The sequence below is a fragment of the Vipera berus genome (assembly GCF_964194415.1).
Source record: "Vipera berus genome assembly, chromosome: 1".
In the NCBI taxonomy this organism is placed as follows: domain Eukaryota; kingdom Metazoa; phylum Chordata; class Lepidosauria; order Squamata; family Viperidae; genus Vipera; species Vipera berus.
Window position 1 is genome coordinate 157,778,477 of NC_138202.1, and position 21,146 is coordinate 157,799,622.

General features: G+C 41.2%; 2 protein-coding genes across 4 annotated transcripts in view; one reads left to right on the top strand and one right to left on the bottom strand.

The window, feature by feature from the left end:
* Positions 1-243: 243 nt before the first annotated feature.
* Positions 244-11,767, top strand: KLHL41 (kelch like family member 41). The gene is made up of 6 exons (XM_081323244.1): positions 244-1,786; positions 4,479-4,636; positions 4,729-4,836; positions 6,952-7,137; positions 9,200-9,346; positions 11,370-11,767. The coding sequence occupies exons 1-6, from the start codon at positions 677-679 to the stop codon at positions 11,479-11,481; spliced, it is 1,821 nt and encodes a 606-aa protein (XP_081179370.1). The 5' UTR covers positions 244-676; the 3' UTR covers positions 11,482-11,767.
* A 5,082-nt stretch (positions 11,768-16,849) lies between these two features.
* Positions 16,850-21,146, bottom strand: part of FASTKD1 (FAST kinase domains 1) — a 36,185-nt gene continuing 31,888 nt past the window's right edge. For all 3 annotated transcript variants that reach the window (XM_081313585.1, XM_081313586.1, XM_081313584.1), the window contains exons 11-15: positions 20,744-20,875; positions 20,309-20,422; positions 19,211-19,352; positions 17,571-17,685; positions 16,850-17,362 (exon numbers count right to left, since the gene is read on the bottom strand). In XM_081313585.1, coding sequence (XP_081169711.1) covers positions 17,273-17,362; positions 17,571-17,685; positions 19,211-19,352; positions 20,309-20,422; positions 20,744-20,875 — 593 coding nt within the window. In that variant the 3' untranslated portion in view covers positions 16,850-17,272. The remainder of the gene's footprint in view (positions 17,363-17,570; positions 17,686-19,210; positions 19,353-20,308; positions 20,423-20,743; positions 20,876-21,146) is intronic.

A 21,146-nucleotide genomic window follows, 5' to 3' on the forward strand; every position in this document is an offset into this window, starting at 1 on the left:
AGCATTCATGCCCAGACTGCTGCTATTCCCTGGATTGTTATTTGAGACTCAACCCTAATTTTATCTTAAATCACTGCACATGTTACAAAACAATGAGGTGAATAATTCTAGTAATAGGCTAAAATAATTTCCCAAATTTATCCCCTAGCACAACTTTTGGAGGAATTTGTTTTTTATAGGCATTTAGATTAAAGACATTCGGTGAAATAATAATCTTTATAGGAGGTTTCAGTCATGTCTGGCTATTGGCCATCACCTGCTAACTTCCATCTTTTTGGGTTCATACTTGAGCTGAAGTATTAAGTGACACGAATGTTATAGAGACCAGTTTCTTAGTCACTTCATTCAAACCTAATTCTGCACCGCTGCTAAGTCACAATGCTAAGTATACTTTACAAGTAACCTCCATCATTCAGCGTGCGTAACAAGTAAAACTGATTCCCTAGTGACTAAAGGAACAGTTGCTTCTTTCGACCCACGACAGCTGCACGCTCCATTTTCCAACACCATCCATTCTGAATTCCAGCTAGTGAAACTCTGTACTATATTTAGTTGGCTAGATTAAATTACAGAAGCTTCAAGCAGGGCAATCTACATTGATCTGCCTTTTTCAGGCAGACCTAGGTACCGACAAGAGGGGTTTCTTTTGTGCTGTGGTAGCCAAGCCTTCCAGAAAATGGATTCCCAGAGAGAACTTACTGAAGAACTTCGACTTTATCAATCCACTCTTCTTCAAGATGGCCTTAGGGAGCTTTTCGAAGAGAAAAAGTTTGTTGACTGCTCCCTAAAAGCAGGGGATAAAAGTTTGCCATGTCACAGACTGATCTTGTCGGCTTGTAGTCCTTATTTCCGCGAGTTCTTCTTATCTGAGCAAAGTGAAGATAAAAAGAAAGAAGTAGTGCTGGATAATGTTGACCCGGCTATCCTTGATATGATTGTGAAATACCTTTATTCTGCAACTATCGACCTTAATGAGTCTAATGTGCAAGAGATTTTTGCTTTGGCTAGCCGCTTTCAAATTCCATCTATTTTTACTGTCTGCGTTTCTTATCTTCAGAAGAGACTCGCTGTTGGCAACTGCTTGGCCATACTTAGGTTAGGTCTCCTCCTTGACTGCCCGAGACTTGCCTTGTCTGCCCGTGATTTTGTGTCTGACCACTTTGTGAAAATTTGCAAAGAGGAGGACTTCATGCAACTCGCTCCCCATGAACTCATTTCAGTTATTTCACCAGACAGTCTGAATGTTGAAAAGGAGGAAGTCGTTTTCGAAGCCGTCATGAGATGGGTCAAGTCAGATAAGGAGAACCGGGTGAAGAGTCTCGGAGAAGTCTTTGACTGTATCCGTTTTCGCCTGATGGAGGAGAAGTACTTCAAGGACCACGTTGAGAAGGAAGACATCGTTAAAAGCAGCCCAGACCTTTCAAAAAAAATTAAAATTATTAAAGATGCCTTTGGTGGGAAATTGCCTGAACCTACAAAAGACGCAGGAAAGTCAGCCAAAGGAGAGGTTAACGGGGACATAGGGGATGAAAATTTACTCCCCGGCTTCCTAAATGATGTTCCAAGGCACGGGATGTTTGTTAAAGATCTCATTCTTTTGATCAATGACACTGCGACTGTAGCTTATGACCCTACGGAAAACGAGTGTTATTTAGCAGCGCTCTCGGAACAGATTCCCAGAAATCATTCCAGCATAGTCACAAAGCCAAAGCAGGTCTATGTGGTTGGAGGATTGTATGTGAATGAAGAGAACAAGGAACAGCCTTTCCAGTCATACTTCTTTCAGGTATACCTTTATTTCTTTAACTCAGGATAAGAAAATAGACAATAGTTCCATGTGTTAAAAATATTAACATCTATGTAGATCTTTAGTGCCTCTTTTTTATTCTTTCCAGTTCCGGGATGTATTCACATACATGCAAAAGGGTATCAATAATTTATATCCTATTAGTTGTAGCGTGATTTCTGGAGAATCTTTAGAACAGTAGCGTGTTCTAATCCAGTTTCCTCTGTGCATTTTTCTGCTAAAACATTATCTTTGTGTGCAGGGTGATAATGAACCTGTGTTGGTTTCATAAGAGATGTTATGTCTGCTCTACAATCACTGATCAGATGGGTATTTAAACACTTGAATCAAGTCAGCTGGTGGCCATGCCCAGTCCTGTCTCGTTAGTACCTTTGGCAAAAGGCCTGAAAGAAACTACTCATAGTTGTCATTACACAAGCTCTTTCATTTTTCTGTCAACTGTGAATAAGAACTGGACACAATCTTTTTGTATCCTTGTTCAAATGAATGTCTGAATGAGACTGTGTAGACTTTAGTGAAGTCCTTGGTGTGTGTTTTTTTGAAAAAATGTTCTTGACTCCTTATTTTTACTCATTGCTTGTCTCACATGGAGCTCTTCCATTTACACATTTCCTTGCTCATTTCAAAATAAGAAAGAGATATACAAAAAATAATTCCTCCTAAGTACATGTAGATAGATTTATGTATTTGGGAACATAAAATTACATTTAATCATCTCACTAGTCTTCTATATAAAGTCCATTACACTATTGTCAAACATTTGCCCCTCTCTGCATTAAACTATAGCAGACATGTCAAACACAAGGCCCGGGGGGCCGGATCCGGCCCGCAAAGTGGTTTCATGTGGCCCGCAAAGCCATCCTGGAAACAGTGAGGGAACGGCCCCCACTGCCTTGGCCCTGGCCCAGAGACCCTCCTTCTGCCAGAGACCCTCAGATCTGTCCCACTCCTGCCCAGGCCCCCATAGGCACCCTTGATACAAACTATGTAGAGCTGGCCACGCCCACCCAGCAGGCCATATGCACTCTAGCCATGCCCACCCAGTAGGCCACGCCCACCCTGGCCATACCCACCCGGCCCCCTGAGGGCAACCGCAATGCTGATGCGGCCCTCAATAAAATTGAGTTTCACACCCCTGAACTATAGTGTTACTAAGTCATAGTTTAATGCAGAGATAGACAAATTTTGCTTTTATTTATTGGTAGAGAGGACTGGGGCCGTCCAGGACAAACAAATCTAATGATATCCCCCAGGGAAAGAGAGACAGATGTTCTATGGAGTTTCTGTTTTTACTGGAGTGTTAAGCCTTTTCAAAAGCTTACACATCATTGCCCAAAAACTGATGGGGGAAAAAAACCCTCCATGTTTGCTTGCCAGTACATTTAGGAATATGTTTTCAGACAGTTGTGTAAGCAAAAGGGCACTTTGGGGTAGTGAAGGATCTACAGATTGGTGTAACGAAACACCAACTCTCTGCAGCCCTCAAGGTGCCCTCACCCACCTCACCTCTTCTTTGCCTCTTTGATGAGCCGATGAACAGCCTCCACCCATTTTTATTTTCTTACATTAATGAGGAATGTAAGTCCAGAGACATTAAGGGAAGCACTGTGGTAAGAGACCACATTTTACTTTGGACCATGTCAGCTTCAACCCTTTTTTTAAAAAAGAATTTTTTAAGAAAATCTAAAGAATGTAAGTAAGGCAAGGAACCTTTCCAGGAAGAAGTCAATGGGAACATTTAGGCACGCTGCCCATTTTCTTTCTAACTAATAATCAACAATGTCTTAACAAGCCCTATCGTTCACATGAGTTAGGATCAAGTAACAATTCATAATCTATACTTATAAGATCTGATAGAAATGAAAAAGGGTTAATTTAAACTCAGAAAGCAAAGCCAGCCTGCCTTCCTTTAAAGCAACTGCTGACACTTTTAAAGAAGTGGACTTCATTCCTTGCACATATGCTCCCATCCACGAAAGAGTACCACATTCTTTTTTGCAGGGGCAAATCTTTCAACTCAGTTTGCTCTTCGGGGTGCTTTGGCTGAGCTTTGGAGGCAAATGCTTCGCATTCTAAGGAAATTGAAAAGCCTAAGAAAAGCAAAACTCAACATAGGTTCTGCCTAAAAAAAAAATCTACAGGAGTGGCCACCCTTGGCCACTTTAAGACCTGTGGACTTCAACTCCCAGAATTCCCCAGCCGGCCATTTGGGAGTTGCAGTTCACAGGTCTTAAAAGTCATTGAGGTTGGACACCCGTGCCCTAAAGCAGGGGTAGGGAACCTCGGCTCTTTTATGACTCATGGACGTCAACTCCCAGAATTCCTGAGTCAGCATAGCTGAGTCAGCATAGGAATTCTGGGAGTTGACGTCCATGAGTCATAAAAGAGCCAAGGTTGCCTGCCTACCCCTGCCCTAAAGCCTTGAAGGACTCAGCGGAGTGATTTTCAAAGGATGCATTGGGACCCACAAATACATGGAAGGGGGATGGAAAAGAGATGGGGGAAATGGTGGCAGCCAGATGTCTCAGGGTTAAGACGTAACGTGCTTGTTTCCAGATCTGAAAGTAAAAAGCGATGGGATGTGCTAAAACGTTTATACAATGCTGCTGTGAGCTGTTTTTAATACGCACGGCACATTTGCTAACCATCTTCATTCTACATGTTAATCCAGCTGGATACCATTACATCTGAATGGATTGGCCTGCCTCCCCTGCCTTCTGCCAGATGCTTGTTTGGGCTGGGAGAATCCGAGAACAAAATCTATGTAATTGCGGGCAAAGATCTCCAAACTGAGGAGTCTCTGGATTCGGTCTTATGTTACGATCCAGAGTAAGTTGCTTAACGCTGATTTGTTTGACGAGGTTTCTAATCGACTGCCTGTTAGATTGAAAAGCCTCACTGACTTCCCTTTTCCCTTCCAGGTCAGTCAAATGGAATGAAGTCAAAAAGCTCCCCCTGAAAGTGTATGGCCATGCTATTGCTTCACACAATGGAGCTATATATTGCCTTGGAGGAAAGACAGATGATAAGTGAGTACTGGACAGCGTCAAGAGTGTGGCCAGTATTCCCCTCCCCAAATTATCCCACACAACTATTTGCTCTGGTTAAAATCCTATTAACAGCTGAGGCTTGCAGCTGAGGTCAGGGTAAACCTTAGTTGCTTTCAAGATCAATGCAGATTTTCATCGCAAGGAAGGAGAAGGCTTTGAAGAGCTGCTGGCTGATCTGTATATTGTATGTGTATTGGCCCAGACTTGACATTCCAAGATGAGTGAAGTTTCGACCACTATTTAGCGCTGATTTTGGAAGTGTGAAGCCCCATTCCTGCAACATTCAGATGGAAGATGTTGCTGTAGCGTAGAACTATTCAGTGATTTTAACAAGTGTTTAGATTTGCAGTTTTATCATCCAGTAAATCAGAGGATAGTAGTGTAACAAGTGTTTAAGGGCAAAAGTAAATTGTACTTCCAAGTAACATTATAGGCATGAAAGCTAACAGAACGATATTGATTTTTGAAGAATAAAAATAAGCCATTCCTTAGGCACAAACCCAGTGATACAAAAATTCAAAATAACTCACAAATAAAGGTATTATTTTAAAAATTGAGAACGCTACAAATTTCCCATAGGAACACAAAGGAAGCAATCCTTTTTGAGCTCTGAAAAGTTCAACAGCAACAAGGCACAACAGAATGTACACCGTGACTACAGAGATACAAATACTCTCCAAACTAACAGGACCAGTAGCAGCTTTTATATTTTTATCCTGTACTCTGAAAACTCAGTATCACAAGTGTTGCAATTACTCTATAAACCCTGAAAAACAAAACAACTTTAGTTGTTTATCTATTGCCCAGTGGGCATATACTGTTTGTTAATGGGTACCCGTCAACGAAAGAAAGTACAGCAGAGAATATTACATATGTATAGAACAAAGCGCATATCAAAGGATTTTTTTAAAAATAGCATCGGGCAGGTCAGCAAGCAATTGAGAGCAGTTTTCATTAGTGCATTGTTAAAAATCGGGCATTTGGGATGGTCTGCCTGCAGGGGTAGTCTGTGTCCCCATCCAGCTGAGTCAGTGACTTATCACCCATGTACATCAGACAAGAAATATGACCAGATGAGCTCCTTCTACTTTATTGTAAAGCTACCTTAACAGACTCTTGCAAGCCCGATTTTCTGCCCCGTCTCCTTTTACAGCAGGGGTGTCAAACTCAATTTCATTGAGGGCCGCATCAGCATTGCGGTTGCCCTCGGGGCCGGGTGGGTATGGCCAGGGTGGGCGTGGCCTACTGGGTGGGCGTGGCTAGAGTGCGTATGGCCTACTGGGTGGGCATGGCCAGCTCTACATTGTTTGCATCAAGGGTGCCTATGGGGGCCTGGGCAGGAGTGGGACAGATCTGAGGGTCTCCGGCAGAAGGAGATGGGACTGGGGCAAGTGCCAAGGCAGTGGGAGCCGTTCCCTCACTGTTTCCAGGATGGCTTTGCAGGCCACATGAAACCACTTTGCAGGCCGGATCCGTCCCCCGGGCCTTGTGTTTGACATGTCTGTTTCACAGCCTGAGAGGTTAGGGAGAGTCTCTCCTGAGACTCTGTCTCTGCCCATTATGCAGTTGCAGGTTGAACCCTCTCTTGTTTGATGTTTCCCCAAGCGGCATTTCTTCCCCATTTTTTTCAAGGACTTTCTCGCAGATCACTGCAGAACTGGCTGGCACCCAATCAGTTTGTCTTAAGTATGTGTTTCGATCTTTGCTGTTGTCCCCGTTTTTCAAACTCTCGATTTTCTTCTTTTTTTTTTTATTGAAAAGTTTTAACATACATTTTATCTTTAACAATCCCCCCTCCCCTTCCCATACCCATCCCTCCCTACCCCTCCCCCCTTCCCTCCCCCCCCCGACTTCCCAGAGCTAAGTACAGGGTATAAAAACAAAAAAAAAACAATCATAAACATCCAAATGCTAACAACCACAAACTCTAAAATCTATCACTCTCTAGCTCATATAGGATAACTACAAACACTATTACTATTAAATATATAAAAAAGAAAAAGAAAAGAAAGGAAGACTTATTCAAATGCTACATGAAACTTTTTAGTCCCGTATTTGTTCTGGATAAACTCTCGATTTTCTTCTTGTATACAGAAAATGCACAAACAGAGTATTCATATACAATTCCAAGCGGGGAGACTGGCGTGATCTGCCTCCCATGAAAGTGGCCCGTTCCATGTTTGGTGTTGCCATCCATAAAGGGAAAATTGTCATCGCCGGAGGTGTGACTGAAGAAGGCCTCTCGGCTTCGGTTGAAGCCCTTGATCTCACCACTAACAAGTCAGTCTACAATCTGTCTATTCTTGTTTAATAGCACAGTTCCGGGCCACCCTTAGTACTTTCTTTGGGGCCTATCAGAATCCTTGCCCCTTTATTTATAAATGCAATCAACGTCTTTAAATGGTAGAAATATTGTCCTAGTATCTGGCAGTACAGATCATGGGTAGGTGAGCAAAAAAGGACCGGGAGTGACTCACAGCCTTCTTCCAGTTTAATTGTGGGAAGTCGGCAAGGAGGATCCTACATTATGATTGTATGACTGCAGGATGCTGCGACAGTTGTAAGTATGAGCTAGTTGTCAGGCACCAAATCATGATCAAGTGACAATGGGGACATTCCAATGGCAGCAACTTTTGGAGACCCGCGGTAAACTCCCCTTGTTCAGCAGTGTTGTAATTGTGAATTATTGCTGAATGAGAAGGTCATAAATTGAGGACTATCTGTATTGTGAACTGGTCTGGAAATATCAATTACTAGGATACAGCATTATAAACATTGTAGCCGGTCCTGTGTTGTATGATCTGATCTAAGGAAAGGTGTGCGTGCGTGCGTGAGCATGCATGCGGGTATGTGCATGTAAAGCACGTTGTTACATAGGTTCTGAACATTTTTCGTAGATGGTCATACTCTTTTCAGCAGAACTATATGCTTTAATTGAATCTGTTTGTTCTTTATTAATGTACATCTAACTTTATTCAGCCAGTCCACTTCTTAAAACTGTTTCATTCTGACAAATTATTTCGTTTTTAAAAAAACAAACAGTTCTTAGTGCAATGCAGTGTTATGTATTCTGTTAATTAAAGCGCTTAGAAATATCTCTCCTGGTAGAATAATACATTCAGGTACGTAAAGGTATTTTTACTTGTCCACATTGCCTACAAGATGCTGCAACTGTTACCTTTTCCTTTTGTTAAAAAGAGGGGAAATAGTACAGCATAATCAAATAACTTGGCTAAGATTTAAGGTGCTGGTACTTACCTTTAAAGCCCTACATGGCTTAGGTCCGGGATACTTGCAGGACCATCTGCTGCCGGGAACAAATTCCCATCGTCCAATACGCTCACACAGAGAGGGCCTCCTCAGGGTACCGTCAGCTAGGCAATGTCGGCTGGCGACCCCCAGGGGGAGGGCCTTCTCTGTGGGAGCGCCAGCCCTATGGAATCAGCTCCCCCCTGAGCTTCGGATGGCCCAAAACCTCCAATCCTTTCGCCGCGGCCTCAAAACACTCCTGTTCCACCAGGCTGACCTGGACTGACAGGCATTTTAATTAATTTATATTTAGAATTTTTAATTTATTTTTTAATTCTTTAATTTTAATTTATTGCACAGATGATTTCAATTTTATTTTTATCTTGATTTCTGTACTTATTATATGTTTTGTTGTTAGCCGCCCTGAGTCCTTCGGGAGATAGGGCGGGATATAAATCGCATCAATAAATAAATAAATAAATAAATAAATAAACAATATTGCAATGAATATCAGTTAACAAAACCCCAAATCCAAAAGCCAGCATATCAAGAGCATAAAGCCACATGCTCTATCTCCCATCCTGACTAAACACCTCACGGGGGGGGGGAGACATATTTTAAAGTTTTCTTGAATGCTAACAGGGTTGGGGCCATCCAAATCTCTGGCAGGAGGGTTAGGGAGAGGCAAGTGCCCCCACATGCCATCAAATGGTATTGTCTGAAGAGGGGGGCCTGGAGGGTACCCAATATGAAACAGTAAGTGGGGACAGGCAAAAGTAACTGGAAATATGTATGTCTGCAAATTACCTGAGTGAGTATGTGTTATTTGGGGCTTTGTAAATGATAAACAGCACCTTGAGTTGCACTTGCAAATCTAATAGGAACCGGCACAATTTGTAAAACGGTGATATAACAAGGACATACTGTGGTATGTCTCAAATTATCCACTGCATTCTGCACCAACTACATCTTCAGATGATCTTCAGGGGCATGTTACAGATACCCCCTCCTCTTTTCTTTTTCTTTTTTTTAAAAACATACTATACTCAAATGTCATATTCCAAAATTGAATGTTTTATTCATTAAATTGCAGGTGGGAAGTTATGCCAGAATTCCCCCAGGAGAGAAGTTCCATTAGTTTAGTTGAATTGTCTGGATCCTTGTATGCGATTGGAGGCTTTGCAATGATTCAGCTTGAATCCAAAGAATTTGCTCCTCATGAAATTAATGACATCTGGAAGTAAGTTTGTTTCAAATAGATATATTATTTTCAATTGGCTAGCTCAAAAGATTCCAGTTATTCATATTAGTTATATGTAAGATAACATAAGAGTAAAACTCCACTAAAATCTTTAGAAGTATTAAGTGAAGACTTGATTTTATGTTGCCTATTTTTGGTTTTGCTTGAACATATTCTACATAGTACATAATTTTAATATTCTCTCATAAAAGTATGGTATTAAAAACATCAAATTACATGGTAGGACTGCATGCAGAACATTTTTTTTTCATAGAGAGCTACTGTATATTTTTCCTGAGTGCACCAAGTTTTCGTTTTGGCACAGCATGGTCTGGATTCAAAAGGACATCTGTGCTCATCTCTAATTCCTATCACCGATTTCAGGAAACTCCCACTTGCCCACAACTTTTTCACAACAGGCCTTAAAATAATGCCTGCCTCAGCACTGCGAGGTAACGTTTTTGGACGCCCGTGACAGGGAGGCTACCTTCCTGAAAATCCATCCTGAGCCAACCAAACTTAAAAAGGTGTACCTGCTCTTACTGGAGACTTTGAAAGCAGGGATCTCAAATGCAGATGCCTGAGCCTTTTCATGTATGGCTACAAAAGACTCTTAAAACTCTTGTGATGCATATAGTAAAGAATGCAGTATTTATTTATTTTTATTTTTATTTTTATTCCATTTATATTCTGCCCTTCTCCGAAGACTCAGGGCGGCTTACAAGCTTAGCAGTAGCCTTCATTCTATGTATATGCCTGCTTATTAGGGCTTTCACACACACCCCAAGCAGCATTATTACAAAGTCAGCTTAATTGCCCCCAATAATCTGGGTCCTCATTTTACCTACCTCGGAAGGATGGAAGGCTGAGTCAACCTTGAGCCTGGTGGGATGCGAACCTGCACTAATTGCAGGCAGCTGGTGTTACTTAAGGAGGCATTAGCCCACTGCTCCACCAAGGCTCTATAATAATAATGAGCCAATAATAATAATAATAATAATAATAATAATAATAATAATAATAATAATAATAATAATAATAATAATAATAATAATAATAATAATAATGAGCCAATCGCTCAGCCAACTGACCTCACAGGGTTATTATGGAGAAAATAAGAGCAGGAAGAAGTACTATGCATTTTTCTCACCTTGAGTTACTTAAAAAGTAGTCAAAGGTGGGATTAAAAAAAATAATAAATAGAATATGCTGACTCCCAGCAATCTGTGAGAATGAGGAAGCAAGATGATTCCAGCTGAGACCTAAGCTGAGGCTTCCTCTCCCGGGAAGCACCACCACTGCAGCTTCACAGTGTAAAGTACAGCTGTGTGCTTGGCAGGGCAGGCTAAGGGCAGCTGCCCTCCTAACCCCGCATTAAGGTCCCATTGCTACAGGGCCAAGAGCTATTCCCATCGGCACCTCTGCGCTCCTTGCAACAGCTATAACAGTGCCCAGGAAATCCTGGTTGAAAGCTTGTGCGTATGTGAGACAGAGATAGAAAGAGGGAAGGGGAGGGGAGGGGAGGGGAGGGGAGGGGAGGAAGGAAGGAAGGAGATCAGGAGCACATGCAGACAGATGCATGAGAGTAGAAAATGTTCATTGGATACAGACAGCATTTGAAAACACATGAACTAACTGTAGTTGTTAGTCAGAAACTTGGGAAGCAAACTTTGAGGACAGGAAGATAGAAATGAGTGAAGAGTTGGCAGAAAAGACAAGGACAGTTCAGTCAAATTGAAGCACTTGGGGATTTTAGATAGACGCAAGATTCAGAAACCAAAGCAGATGAGGGTTAATATTCCTTTTCCGAGACGGGCATTCAGAAGGATGACGGCATATTGGAATGTCTGTTTCCTTGGGTAGCTTGTTACATTCTTAGACTAGCAATTATCCTACAATATCTGCGTTACTGTAAGAAAAGGATGCTAAAAAAGAAACTTGGGAGTTACTGGGCACCGATTTTAGAAGACAGGCTTGGAAAAAAGCTAAAGGGCCCCACTTATATAACTCTTTGTTCCTGCAGGTATGACGATGAGAAGAAAGAGTGGTGCGGCATGTTGAAAGAAATCCACTATGCGTCTGGAGCCTCTTGCCTTTCTATTGGCCTAAATCTGTTTAAGCTATCAAAGCTGTAAACTAAGTGGCTACTTGACTGCAGATGAGGATTTTTTTTTAATAGTCTCTAGTTTCGTTGTTTAAGCCTACTTTGTACAGAGATTGGTAACTTCAGTTAAGTATTTTGTCTTAAAACGTCTATTAACTTCTGTTAAGTATTAGATCCTCCCAACATTTACTAACTCTATGATGGTGAATGAGTTTGGCTATAGACAGCAGCGAATGAAATTGAGTTTAACAAAAATTTGTCTTGGAGATTAGACCTTGGGCTTCCGTTTTAAAATAAACATCAAAGTTGAAATAAAACATCAGTATGGCTGGTCTGATTATAGAAAAGGAGTTCGCTGCCATCAGTTTGCCCTTCTATCTTTTGTTTATGCCACCTGTCATTTGTTTACTTTTCTGCTTACTTTAGAACTTCTCTGAGGATCGGGTTGTGGGAAATTGATTGACTTTCTATTAAAATACGGTGGCGGTTACTGACTGCTTTTGGCCATTTCTAGTTCGGTAGCTCTCAATCAGCACTGGGAACATCAAGAAATGGATACGACAAAGGGTTTGTCACATCAGACAGACAGCCTTTAACGCCTCAACTGAAGAGGGGTGAATGCCTTGCTCCTCCCTCAATTTGCCCTATGAAGCAGAAGCATCGGAAACTATTATTAACTACTGAATTCCGTTCTAAAGCATTTAAGAAACATAAACCATCTAGGAAGGTGCTTTACAACAAACTAAAGGGATCAAAGCATAGACAATTGGCAACCCTCTCCTAGTGGAAAAGAGGGACACGAGACTAAAGTATGGCCTACCGCTAATAACATCTGGTTACCCTCCATAGAAGATTCACCCCAGTAAGGGTGAAACCAGCAACACAGGGCCTCCTTGTGTAACTGATATCATCCCAAAGAAGAGTCTAAGGCTACCAAACTTTTAAAAGATGTAAACGTGATCTGACGTTGAAATGGGAAAGTCCTTTATTTCAGTAAAAGAAGATTTAGGGCACATCTCTGAAAGTATTAATATGTTTAATGGGGATTTGTTAAAAATTGATATTTCTGTTCAAACTTGTAATGTGGAAACCCGAGAAGAGGTAAGTCCTACTATGGTAGGACATGAACAAATCCTGAAGAATGCTTCTTCTGACACTGGCAACAGGAATTAATCTTCAGATACAGTTGCAGAAACCACGAAGAGGATGAGGAAACAGCAAAACTCTTCCCCACTTAGGAGCCGAGTGGGGTCCTACAATCCCTAGTCTAAGATTGAAAGGGAGGAGGAGCTCTTATGTAGGGGAACAAGGGTATTAAGAACTTGGGGATTGTTAAAATGGAAGATGTGTGTGAAGGGGGATGGACATGATGAGACTGTCAATGGCACAAAGCAACAAATATTTTATTCTTAGAAACGCAGAATAAATTCAGAATATTTTTTAAGGCGCAAAGTATCCAAAGCAGCAACATGTTATTTTATGATTGATACCTGTAAATTTATTTCATGGAAAGACAAGATTTGGGGATACAATAAAAAAATAGAATATTTAGTTATGCAATATCTTTTGTTAAGTTACAAGAAACTTAGAGGATATACAATATAAAAAAACATTTAATAAACAATATTTTACTCTAGGCACTAATACGTTTATTTAAATCTGATTTAAATTTTAAAGTGCAAAGATTTTGGAAAGGTAACAATGGAAAGTTAATATTTAGAATTTAGAATGGGAGATTCAATCCAAGACTCTAAAGGTCAACTAACTGCTAACATAGTTAATATCAATACTGAATTTGTAAGATTTTTAGACAAACTCTCTCTCTCTCTCTCTCTCTCTCTCCCAAAATCTAACGTGGTATACTTTTGAAGTACTGCTTTCTCAATACAAGATAGCAGCTAAATTTAACATTTACAGAATCTGAGTAACACCTTTCCAAAATTTAAAAAACGGAAATCGCTAACGAAATTATGTAATCTGCTGAATTTCCAAGATGAGGTTTTCAGATTTTATTCTAGGCATCTCACCTCCACTTCTATTGATAACATACCCAAATTATAACAAAGGACTATATATAACTAGGACTACATACAACTGAAATTTTGAACAAGGAAAGGTCTTTACAAAATAAAGTTTTCTATAAAAACTTCCACTATATATTATAAATTAAAAAATATGATCAACAATTGGAACAAAAATTCCCAGTTTCCTGAGTGGCAGATCAACTGAATATTACACACACACAAAAAGGGAAATCTGAGGTATCTATCTCTTTTTGAAAAATTGTATTTTTCCCCCCACAAAACTTGAATCTTAAGTTTTTTGAAATATATTATGGTGAGGGCTAAAAGAAGACTGGGACTTAGAGGAACAATTTGATGGTATTATTTAGGAATCTGTGACAGCATGAACAATTTTTATCAGAATCTATATAGGAAATACTTCTTAAACTTCACATTGTTAGCATCTGATTTCAATAACAATTTCACATGTATTTTTTCAATTTTCATTGAGATGCTAGCAAGATCAAAAGGAATATTCTTTCACCTTGTGTTTTTTATCTTATACTGTACATGTCTTACACAATTAATCAATAGATTAAGTTTTTTGCCAAAGCTACCGTATTTTCCGGCGTATAAGATGACTTTTGAACCCCTGAAAATCTTCTCAAAAGTTGGGGGGTCGTCTTATACGCCCAGTCGCCTTATACGCCGGAAAATCAGTGGGTGGCGTCTGGCGGGAGCCGGCAGGGCAGTCCTGCGCACGCGCGCACTCCCCAGCTGCTCCTTAGCAGCTGGGGAGTGCGCGCGTGTGCAGGACTGCCCTGCCGACTCCCGTCCGACGCCCTTCGCTCTTGAGGCAGCAGCTGCCTCAAGAGCGAAGAGCGTGGAGCCGGCAGGGAAGTCCTGCGTGCGCGTGCGTTTGCAGGACTTCCCTGCCGGCTCGCTCTTCCCTCACGTCGGACGGGAGCCGGCAGGGCAGTCCTGTGCACGCGCGCACTCCCCGGCTGCTTCTTAGTAGCTGGGGAGTGCGCGCGTGTGCAGGACTGCCCTGCCGACTCCCGTCCGACGCCCTCCCTGCCGGCTCGCTCTTCCCTCGCGTCGGACAGGAGCCGGCAGGGAAGTCCTGCTCCCGTCCGATGCTGCGCTTCCGCCGGGCGGTGCTGGCCGAGACGAGCCAGCAGGCAGCTGCCGTGAGCGCGGCGCTGAGGGGCAGCAGCCCCATGCGCAGCAGCAGCCGCCGGCTCAGCAACAGGTCCGAGTGCAGGAGCCGCACCGCCAGGCTGCCCAGGAAAAGCAGCCACACCGAGAGGCTGCACGCCCAGTCCAGCTCCATGAGGGGCAGGGCGGGAAGCCGGTCGGGAAGAGGGACTGGGAGCCCGGGCCGAGCACGCCTCGGCCGACCGTGAGAGGGAAGCGGCACATGAAAAAGAGGCTGTGGGCGGAGCTGCCCTGCCCTGCGCCAAATGGGAGAAGTTCAAGGCCTGGGGGGGGAAAGCAGGAGGGGCGCCGGCCGTGGTGGGTGGCGGCTGCCCTCCGGCGCTGCCTGCCGCCCGGGAAACGCTGCGTCTCGGGGGCCAGCAGAAGCGCGGGAGCAGTGGGAGGGCCGGCGGGGCCAGTCGGGCCTTCGCCTCCTCTGCGACGGACAGGGAGGGCAGGGCATGTAAGTATTTTCCGGCGTATAAGACAAAAAACCTTGAAAAACCTCTTAAAAGTAGGGGGTCGTCTTATACGCCGGGTCGTCTTATACGCCGGAAAATACGGTAGGTTTGCTACACATATTTGATGGCCAGAATAAATTAGAAAATAACTCAGTTATTATATATATCACCAATTAGGTTATTACTGAACAATGGAAATAGATATTTCAATGAATAGATGGTAGAATAAGAACTTTACTTGAAAAAAAATCTCTGATAAAATCAATTGTATGCCAAGCCAAAGTAGTGAATCATTATTTTACAAGGAATGGTGGAATTTCATTATTAATACAAGAAATAAGAATTTTGGAAACAGCTTGTATTAAACAAACATTATGGGCATTTAAAAATGTATGGATTTTTTTTAAAAAAATATTCAAATTAAAATATAATTTAAAAAGAATCCTTTGATTGTAATTTATAATGCCCAATAGACTGAAAAAACTAATTACACTTGTATTTCTATTATTTTAAAAGTGCAGTCACAAATCCTAAATTGTATAGAGGGGGAACAGGTGTGTGTGTGTGTGTGTGTTTAATTTCTGTGATTCATTTCCCCTCCACCATAGCCAGCATGCCCAGTGGTTGCTGGTTAAAGGGCACTATAATCCAAAAATATCAGAATAGCTGTAAGTTTGCATACTGTGTCTTTAGCAACTATTACTGGAAATATGGATAGCAAGCACTCCTGCAATTGTGCTAAAATGTCAGTATAAAATCTGTCGCCTTAAAATTTGAGATTTTGTTGGATTACCATATTATAGCAGACCTGGGTGCTTGAAAAATCTTGACTTCATGAGTCTTAATTTAATTCAAGATTACTTAATTTATAATTTTGAAAAAAAAATGGTTTCTGATTATCAACAGAAAGGGATGCCAATCCAGCTCAAGGCACAATTTATAGTACTGCATTCAGAACTAGTCTCATGTGCACTGGAAGATGATTGATCAAGTCATTTCAAAATAGGATGATCAACACACAAAATTCAAGTATTCCATATGTGTCATGTGTGCATCTGTTTTTTCTGCACAGCATATAGCTTATTTCCCAGCTGTGTTGCCCAGGTTATTCGGTATACTAACAGGCACTGTTTTTTTAAATGAATACAGGTAGTTCTTGACTTACAACAGTTCACTTAGTGACCGTTTGAAGTTACAACGGCATTGAAAAAAATTGACTTATGACCATTTTTCACACTTATGACCGTTGCAGTATCCCCGTGGTCATGTGGTTTACACTTGGATGCTTGGCAACTGACTCACATTCATGACGGTTGCAGTGTCCCGAAGTCACGTGATCACCTTTTGTGACCTTCTGACAAGCAAAGACAAGGTTCACTTAACAGTTGTGTTACTAACTTAACAACTGCAGTGATTCACTTAACAACTGTGGCAAGAAAAGTTGTAAAAAGGGGCAAAACTCATTCAACAAATTTCTCAGCAACAAATTTGGGCTCAATTGTGGTCGTAAGTTGAGGACTACCCTGCACTGACTCACTTAGAGGCCTACCATTGTCTGGTTATTTTTGCCCATCAATAAGAACTGCCAGGAGCAATAAGCTCCAGGTCCCATCAGTGAGGCAGTGCCAACTGGTTGGACTCCAAAAAATGGGCCTTCTCTGTGGCTGGCCCTGCCCTTTGTAACAAGATTCTCCATAAACTCCTTCCGTCGCGATCTAAAGACATTCTTATTTGAACAAGACGGCCTGGCCTGATGGGGGATGGGTGGGGTTTTTTATTGTTATTTTAATATTTGTATTCACTGTTTTTAGTTGGGCATATGTTTAATTCCTTTTAACTTTTGTATTTTTGTATTTTTTATATATTTGCCCTGTTCACCGCCCTGAGTCTTCCGGGAGAAGGGCGGTATATAAATAAAATTAATAATAATAATAATAATAATTTGCCAGGTCAGGCTGGCCAAAAAGGGTCACACCTTATGCAAGAAATGTAATTGTGCAATGCACAATTTGCCCTCTGCAATTCCAAATAGGGGTACCTCCAGATGCAACATAAATAGTCTTCATTTAAAAAAAATAAGTTTATTGAGGGCTGAAAATAATTAATTTCCAATGTTACAGTCCATATAAAATTTTTTATTTTTCTTCTCCACACTAGGATATCAAAGCTTTTCAAATATTTTCTTTTCTAAATATTCAATCTTTGCTTCCATGGATGACAATTCCATTGAATTCCATTCATAGTGAGGGATCTGAAAGAAAAGTATATGATTAAAATGAACGTCCATTATTAAAATGTTATTAATATTTCTTTGCTTTTACTTTCCTCAAATGTATAATTACACGAGTACTTTAAAGTTGGTTGCAGGCTTTGGGCAAAAGGTGAATATTTATGGTAAGAAATATCATGCAGAAAATTCTGAAATTTTATTCAGCTTTTACAAAGAGGAGACATGATACCTGAACAACTTGATAACCGAGAATCTCTAAATGCCGCTTTTTCATGGCAACGTATCCTTTGACGTGATTTGAATTTTTGCAAAAAGCTTCTGAATCAAGGAATTCCACAGCAATTCTGAAGTAAATACAATTTCAAATTTATTTCATGTAACCAAAAATACAGCTTGCAAGTATTTTATAATACTGAACACAAAGTTGTTTTAGAATTATCTTTACGGACCAATAGTTCAGAAGATGCCTATATTATTTTTTGTAATTTTATTGGCAAGTAGCTTATTTTTATTTCATATATAAAAGCTCACTAGTACATCATTATTCAGTAAGATTTGATTCTGCAATGAATTTTATGTGAGTGATAAACCTATGGGTATCTGTTCAGTTTAGAGTACATATGTCTCCTTTGGATTGTATTCTGATTTTATTTAAATTATATTAATTATTGAAAAATACAGTAATGTATGTGCTTGTGTGAATCAACGTATTAAAGTGGTAGACTATCTTCAAACCAGAGGCTGCACCAGTTCTCCCCATTCCTTGATCAGAGGCTATCGCTCATGCCCTAGTCACCACCAGAATGGATTACAGTCAAGTGAGGTTGCCCTTCAAGAAATGGTAGGTGTATTCCTTGATCAACATAAGATTATACCTCTGCTCTGTGAGCTTTACTGGATGTTGGTCTGCTTCCGGGTTCAAACCAAAGAACTGCTAAGTACATTGTGCAAAGTACAATGACCCTACATGCCATGGGGCTGGGTTATTTGAGGAACTACCTTTCCCTAGTTACATCTACACTTCCCATCAAGTCCAACAGAAGAGGCATATTATAGGTCGCGTCAATAAAGGAGGGTCATCTAAAAGGACCCAGAAGGAAAGCCGCCTCGGGCCCTGCACCTGCCTTTTGGAATAAAATAACCCCATGAGTTTAGATAGGGCCCTACAACCTTGCCTTTGGAAGCTCATGTTTTTGTCATCGTGCCTGGAACCTACAAGTTGGTTACCCTGTTAGTAATATATGGATTGCACTCTCCTGCAGATTATTATTTTTAGGGTTTCCATTATTTTAGTGGTTTTTATTTTAGAAGTTTATTTTTATTTGTTTTTTGTTATCTTTTTTTTTTTAAATTCCATTTATATCCCGCCCTTCTCCGAAGACTCAGGGCAGCTTACAAGCTTAGCAGTAGCCTTCATTCTATGTATATGCCTGCTTATTAGGGCTTTCACACACACACCCCAAGCAGCATTATTACAAAGTCAGCTTATTGCCCCCAACAATCTGGGTCCTCATTTTACCTACCTCGGAAGGATGGAAGGCTGAGTCAACCTTGAGCCTGGTGGGATGCGAACCTGCACTAATTGCAGGCAGCTGGTGTTACTTACTTAAGGAGGCATTAGCCCACTGCTCCACCAAGGCTCTTTTTTGTGTGTGTGAGATGGACAACTATATAAATCGAATAAATACGTGAACAGGAAAAAAAAGCCAGCTGTCTAATTAAGATCCTTGTTCTTATTATCACTTGAGTGAAATTGTAAATATAACGTGTCATCGCCTGCTCAGAGGACTGCCTGGAATTGAAAAATCTAGTGAAAACCCTTAGCGTCCTGCATTACTATAACATTTTTTTTAAAAAAAACATGATCACCTTTGCAATCCTGGTGGTAGCCCTTTCTTTCCGTAGGAGTGACCAGCTTCAGCACAACCTATGTTGTCTGAATTAAGCACGGCAATGTGTTGGTCTGTATATGCAACAGGTCTCCTGTTTTTATCAACGATAAATTCAAAATCTGAAAGACATGAATGACTATCAGTAATTTGAAGCTGAAGTCACGCCTACTAATATTTGTAAATAGGCATCACTAGAATAACATAAAGTAGGGCTGTGCAGCATTCGTGCTTGAAAGCAATGAGGTGCTTCAGAGCACTTTGGGGCTTCAATGAAAAAGAGCAGTGGTGAAGGTATCAGGCTACAGGTCAGGAGTCTGTGAGCTCTAATCCCACCTCAGGCAAGAAAAGCCATGACCTTGGGCCAGTCAACTTTCCCTCAGCCCTATTCATCTCGCAGGGTTGTTGCTGTTCTGGGGAAAACAGGAAGAGGCAGGAGTACCGTGTGTTTGCCGCCTTGAGTTATAAAAATAATGTCGGGAAATGAATGAATGAATGCATGCCTGAATGAATATAGCATCTGTCTGGAACTTTTAGGTTAGCTTGGATAGGTAAAGGTAAAGGTTCCCCCGCACATGCGTGCTAGTCGTTTCCGATTCTAGGGGCCGGTGCTCATCTCTGTTTCAAAGCCGAAGAGCCAGCGCTTGTCCGAGGATGTCTCCGTGGTCATGTGGCCGGCATGACTAGACGCCAGAGGCGCACGGAACGCTGTTACCTTCCCACCGTAGTGGTCCCTATTTTTCTACTTGCATTTTTACGTGCTTTCGAACTGCTAGGTTGGCAGAAGCTGGGACGAGTAACAGGCGCTCACTCTGTTACGCGGCACTCGGGATTCGACCCGCCAAACTGCCGACCTTCTGATCGACAAGCTCAGCGTCCTAACCCACTGAGCCACCGCGTCCCTTTAGCTTGGATATGCAGCTGCAAAAGTTAGACAAATGCCAAAGAATTGCTCACAGGGGAAAAACATGCATAGTTTTAAAATCAAGGGTGTCACGTTCACGCAAGATCATAAACATTTAGACAAAACTCTCAAGGCTTGTATAAAATAAAACAATACAAATCTTATACAACCCACCAATTCTATAGTAGTAAGAAGTGAGTACAGAACATCTGACATAGTGGCTTCTTCCTAGGATTTCTCCAAGTAGTATATATATCTGCTGTTGCAACAGACTGGACAAATCAGTCTCTGGGGGGGGGGGGAGAAAGACAGCAAAGAAAACAAACACACCAAGTTAGAAATGAAAAGAAGACAGAACAAAGCCCCATCTATTATTTCACAAAGGCAAGGCCTAGGTATTATCAGAGGCTTCCCACCATCTTTGCCCATTTTTTAAAAGATCGCAGTTCTCCAAAGGAAGCAGACTGAACATGACAAAGGAGAACTTTAACTTCTAATTTTGCCATATCCAAGGAGTAATAAAATCCAGTTCTGTAAAAAAAATGATTCAAAAGGAATTGTAGCCTTATATTTAATGCCATTAAACTGCCCCTAACTTTAAATATTTACTTTTTTTCTTCAGCTGTTCACAGAAGCGTTTATGAAACCATGGAATCTGAAGCTCGGGGCACTCCAAACAGACAGCTCGATTCAGCTCCATCAGCTGGAAGGTGGACTTACTTGCTGTTTTCCATGGTAGAGCTGTTTTTTAAAAAAAAATCCAGAAGAAATAAGCACAACAAGGCAATGTTTAAAATATAATATTGCAGTAAAAAAAAAAGAAGGCAATTTTTTAGACAAAAAAATTCACAAAAATGTATTAGTGTCATATTACTTACTTCACTGTGATAGCTAAGTACAGGTATCATCGAAGAATTCATAAATTAACAACCAGCACCTTGTTTTTAAGAATAAGAAATAAGAAACAAACAGCTAAGAGTAAAACATAACCCAAAGATGCTTTTTCAGGAGG

What these genes read in the sequence shown, in the direction of transcription:
- KLHL41 (XM_081323244.1), top strand. Translation starts at nt 677, where the DNA reads ATGGATTCCCAGAGAGAACTTACTGAAGAACTTCGACTTTATCAATCC. An exon ending in CTTGATCTCACCACTAACAA is followed by an intron (nt 7,138 to 9,199) that starts GTCAGTCTACAA and finishes ATTAAATTGCAG; the next exon opens with GTGGGAAGTTATGCCAGAAT. An exon ending in GAAATTAATGACATCTGGAA is followed by an intron (nt 9,347 to 11,369) that starts GTAAGTTTGTTT and finishes TTGTTCCTGCAG; the next exon opens with GTATGACGATGAGAAGAAAG.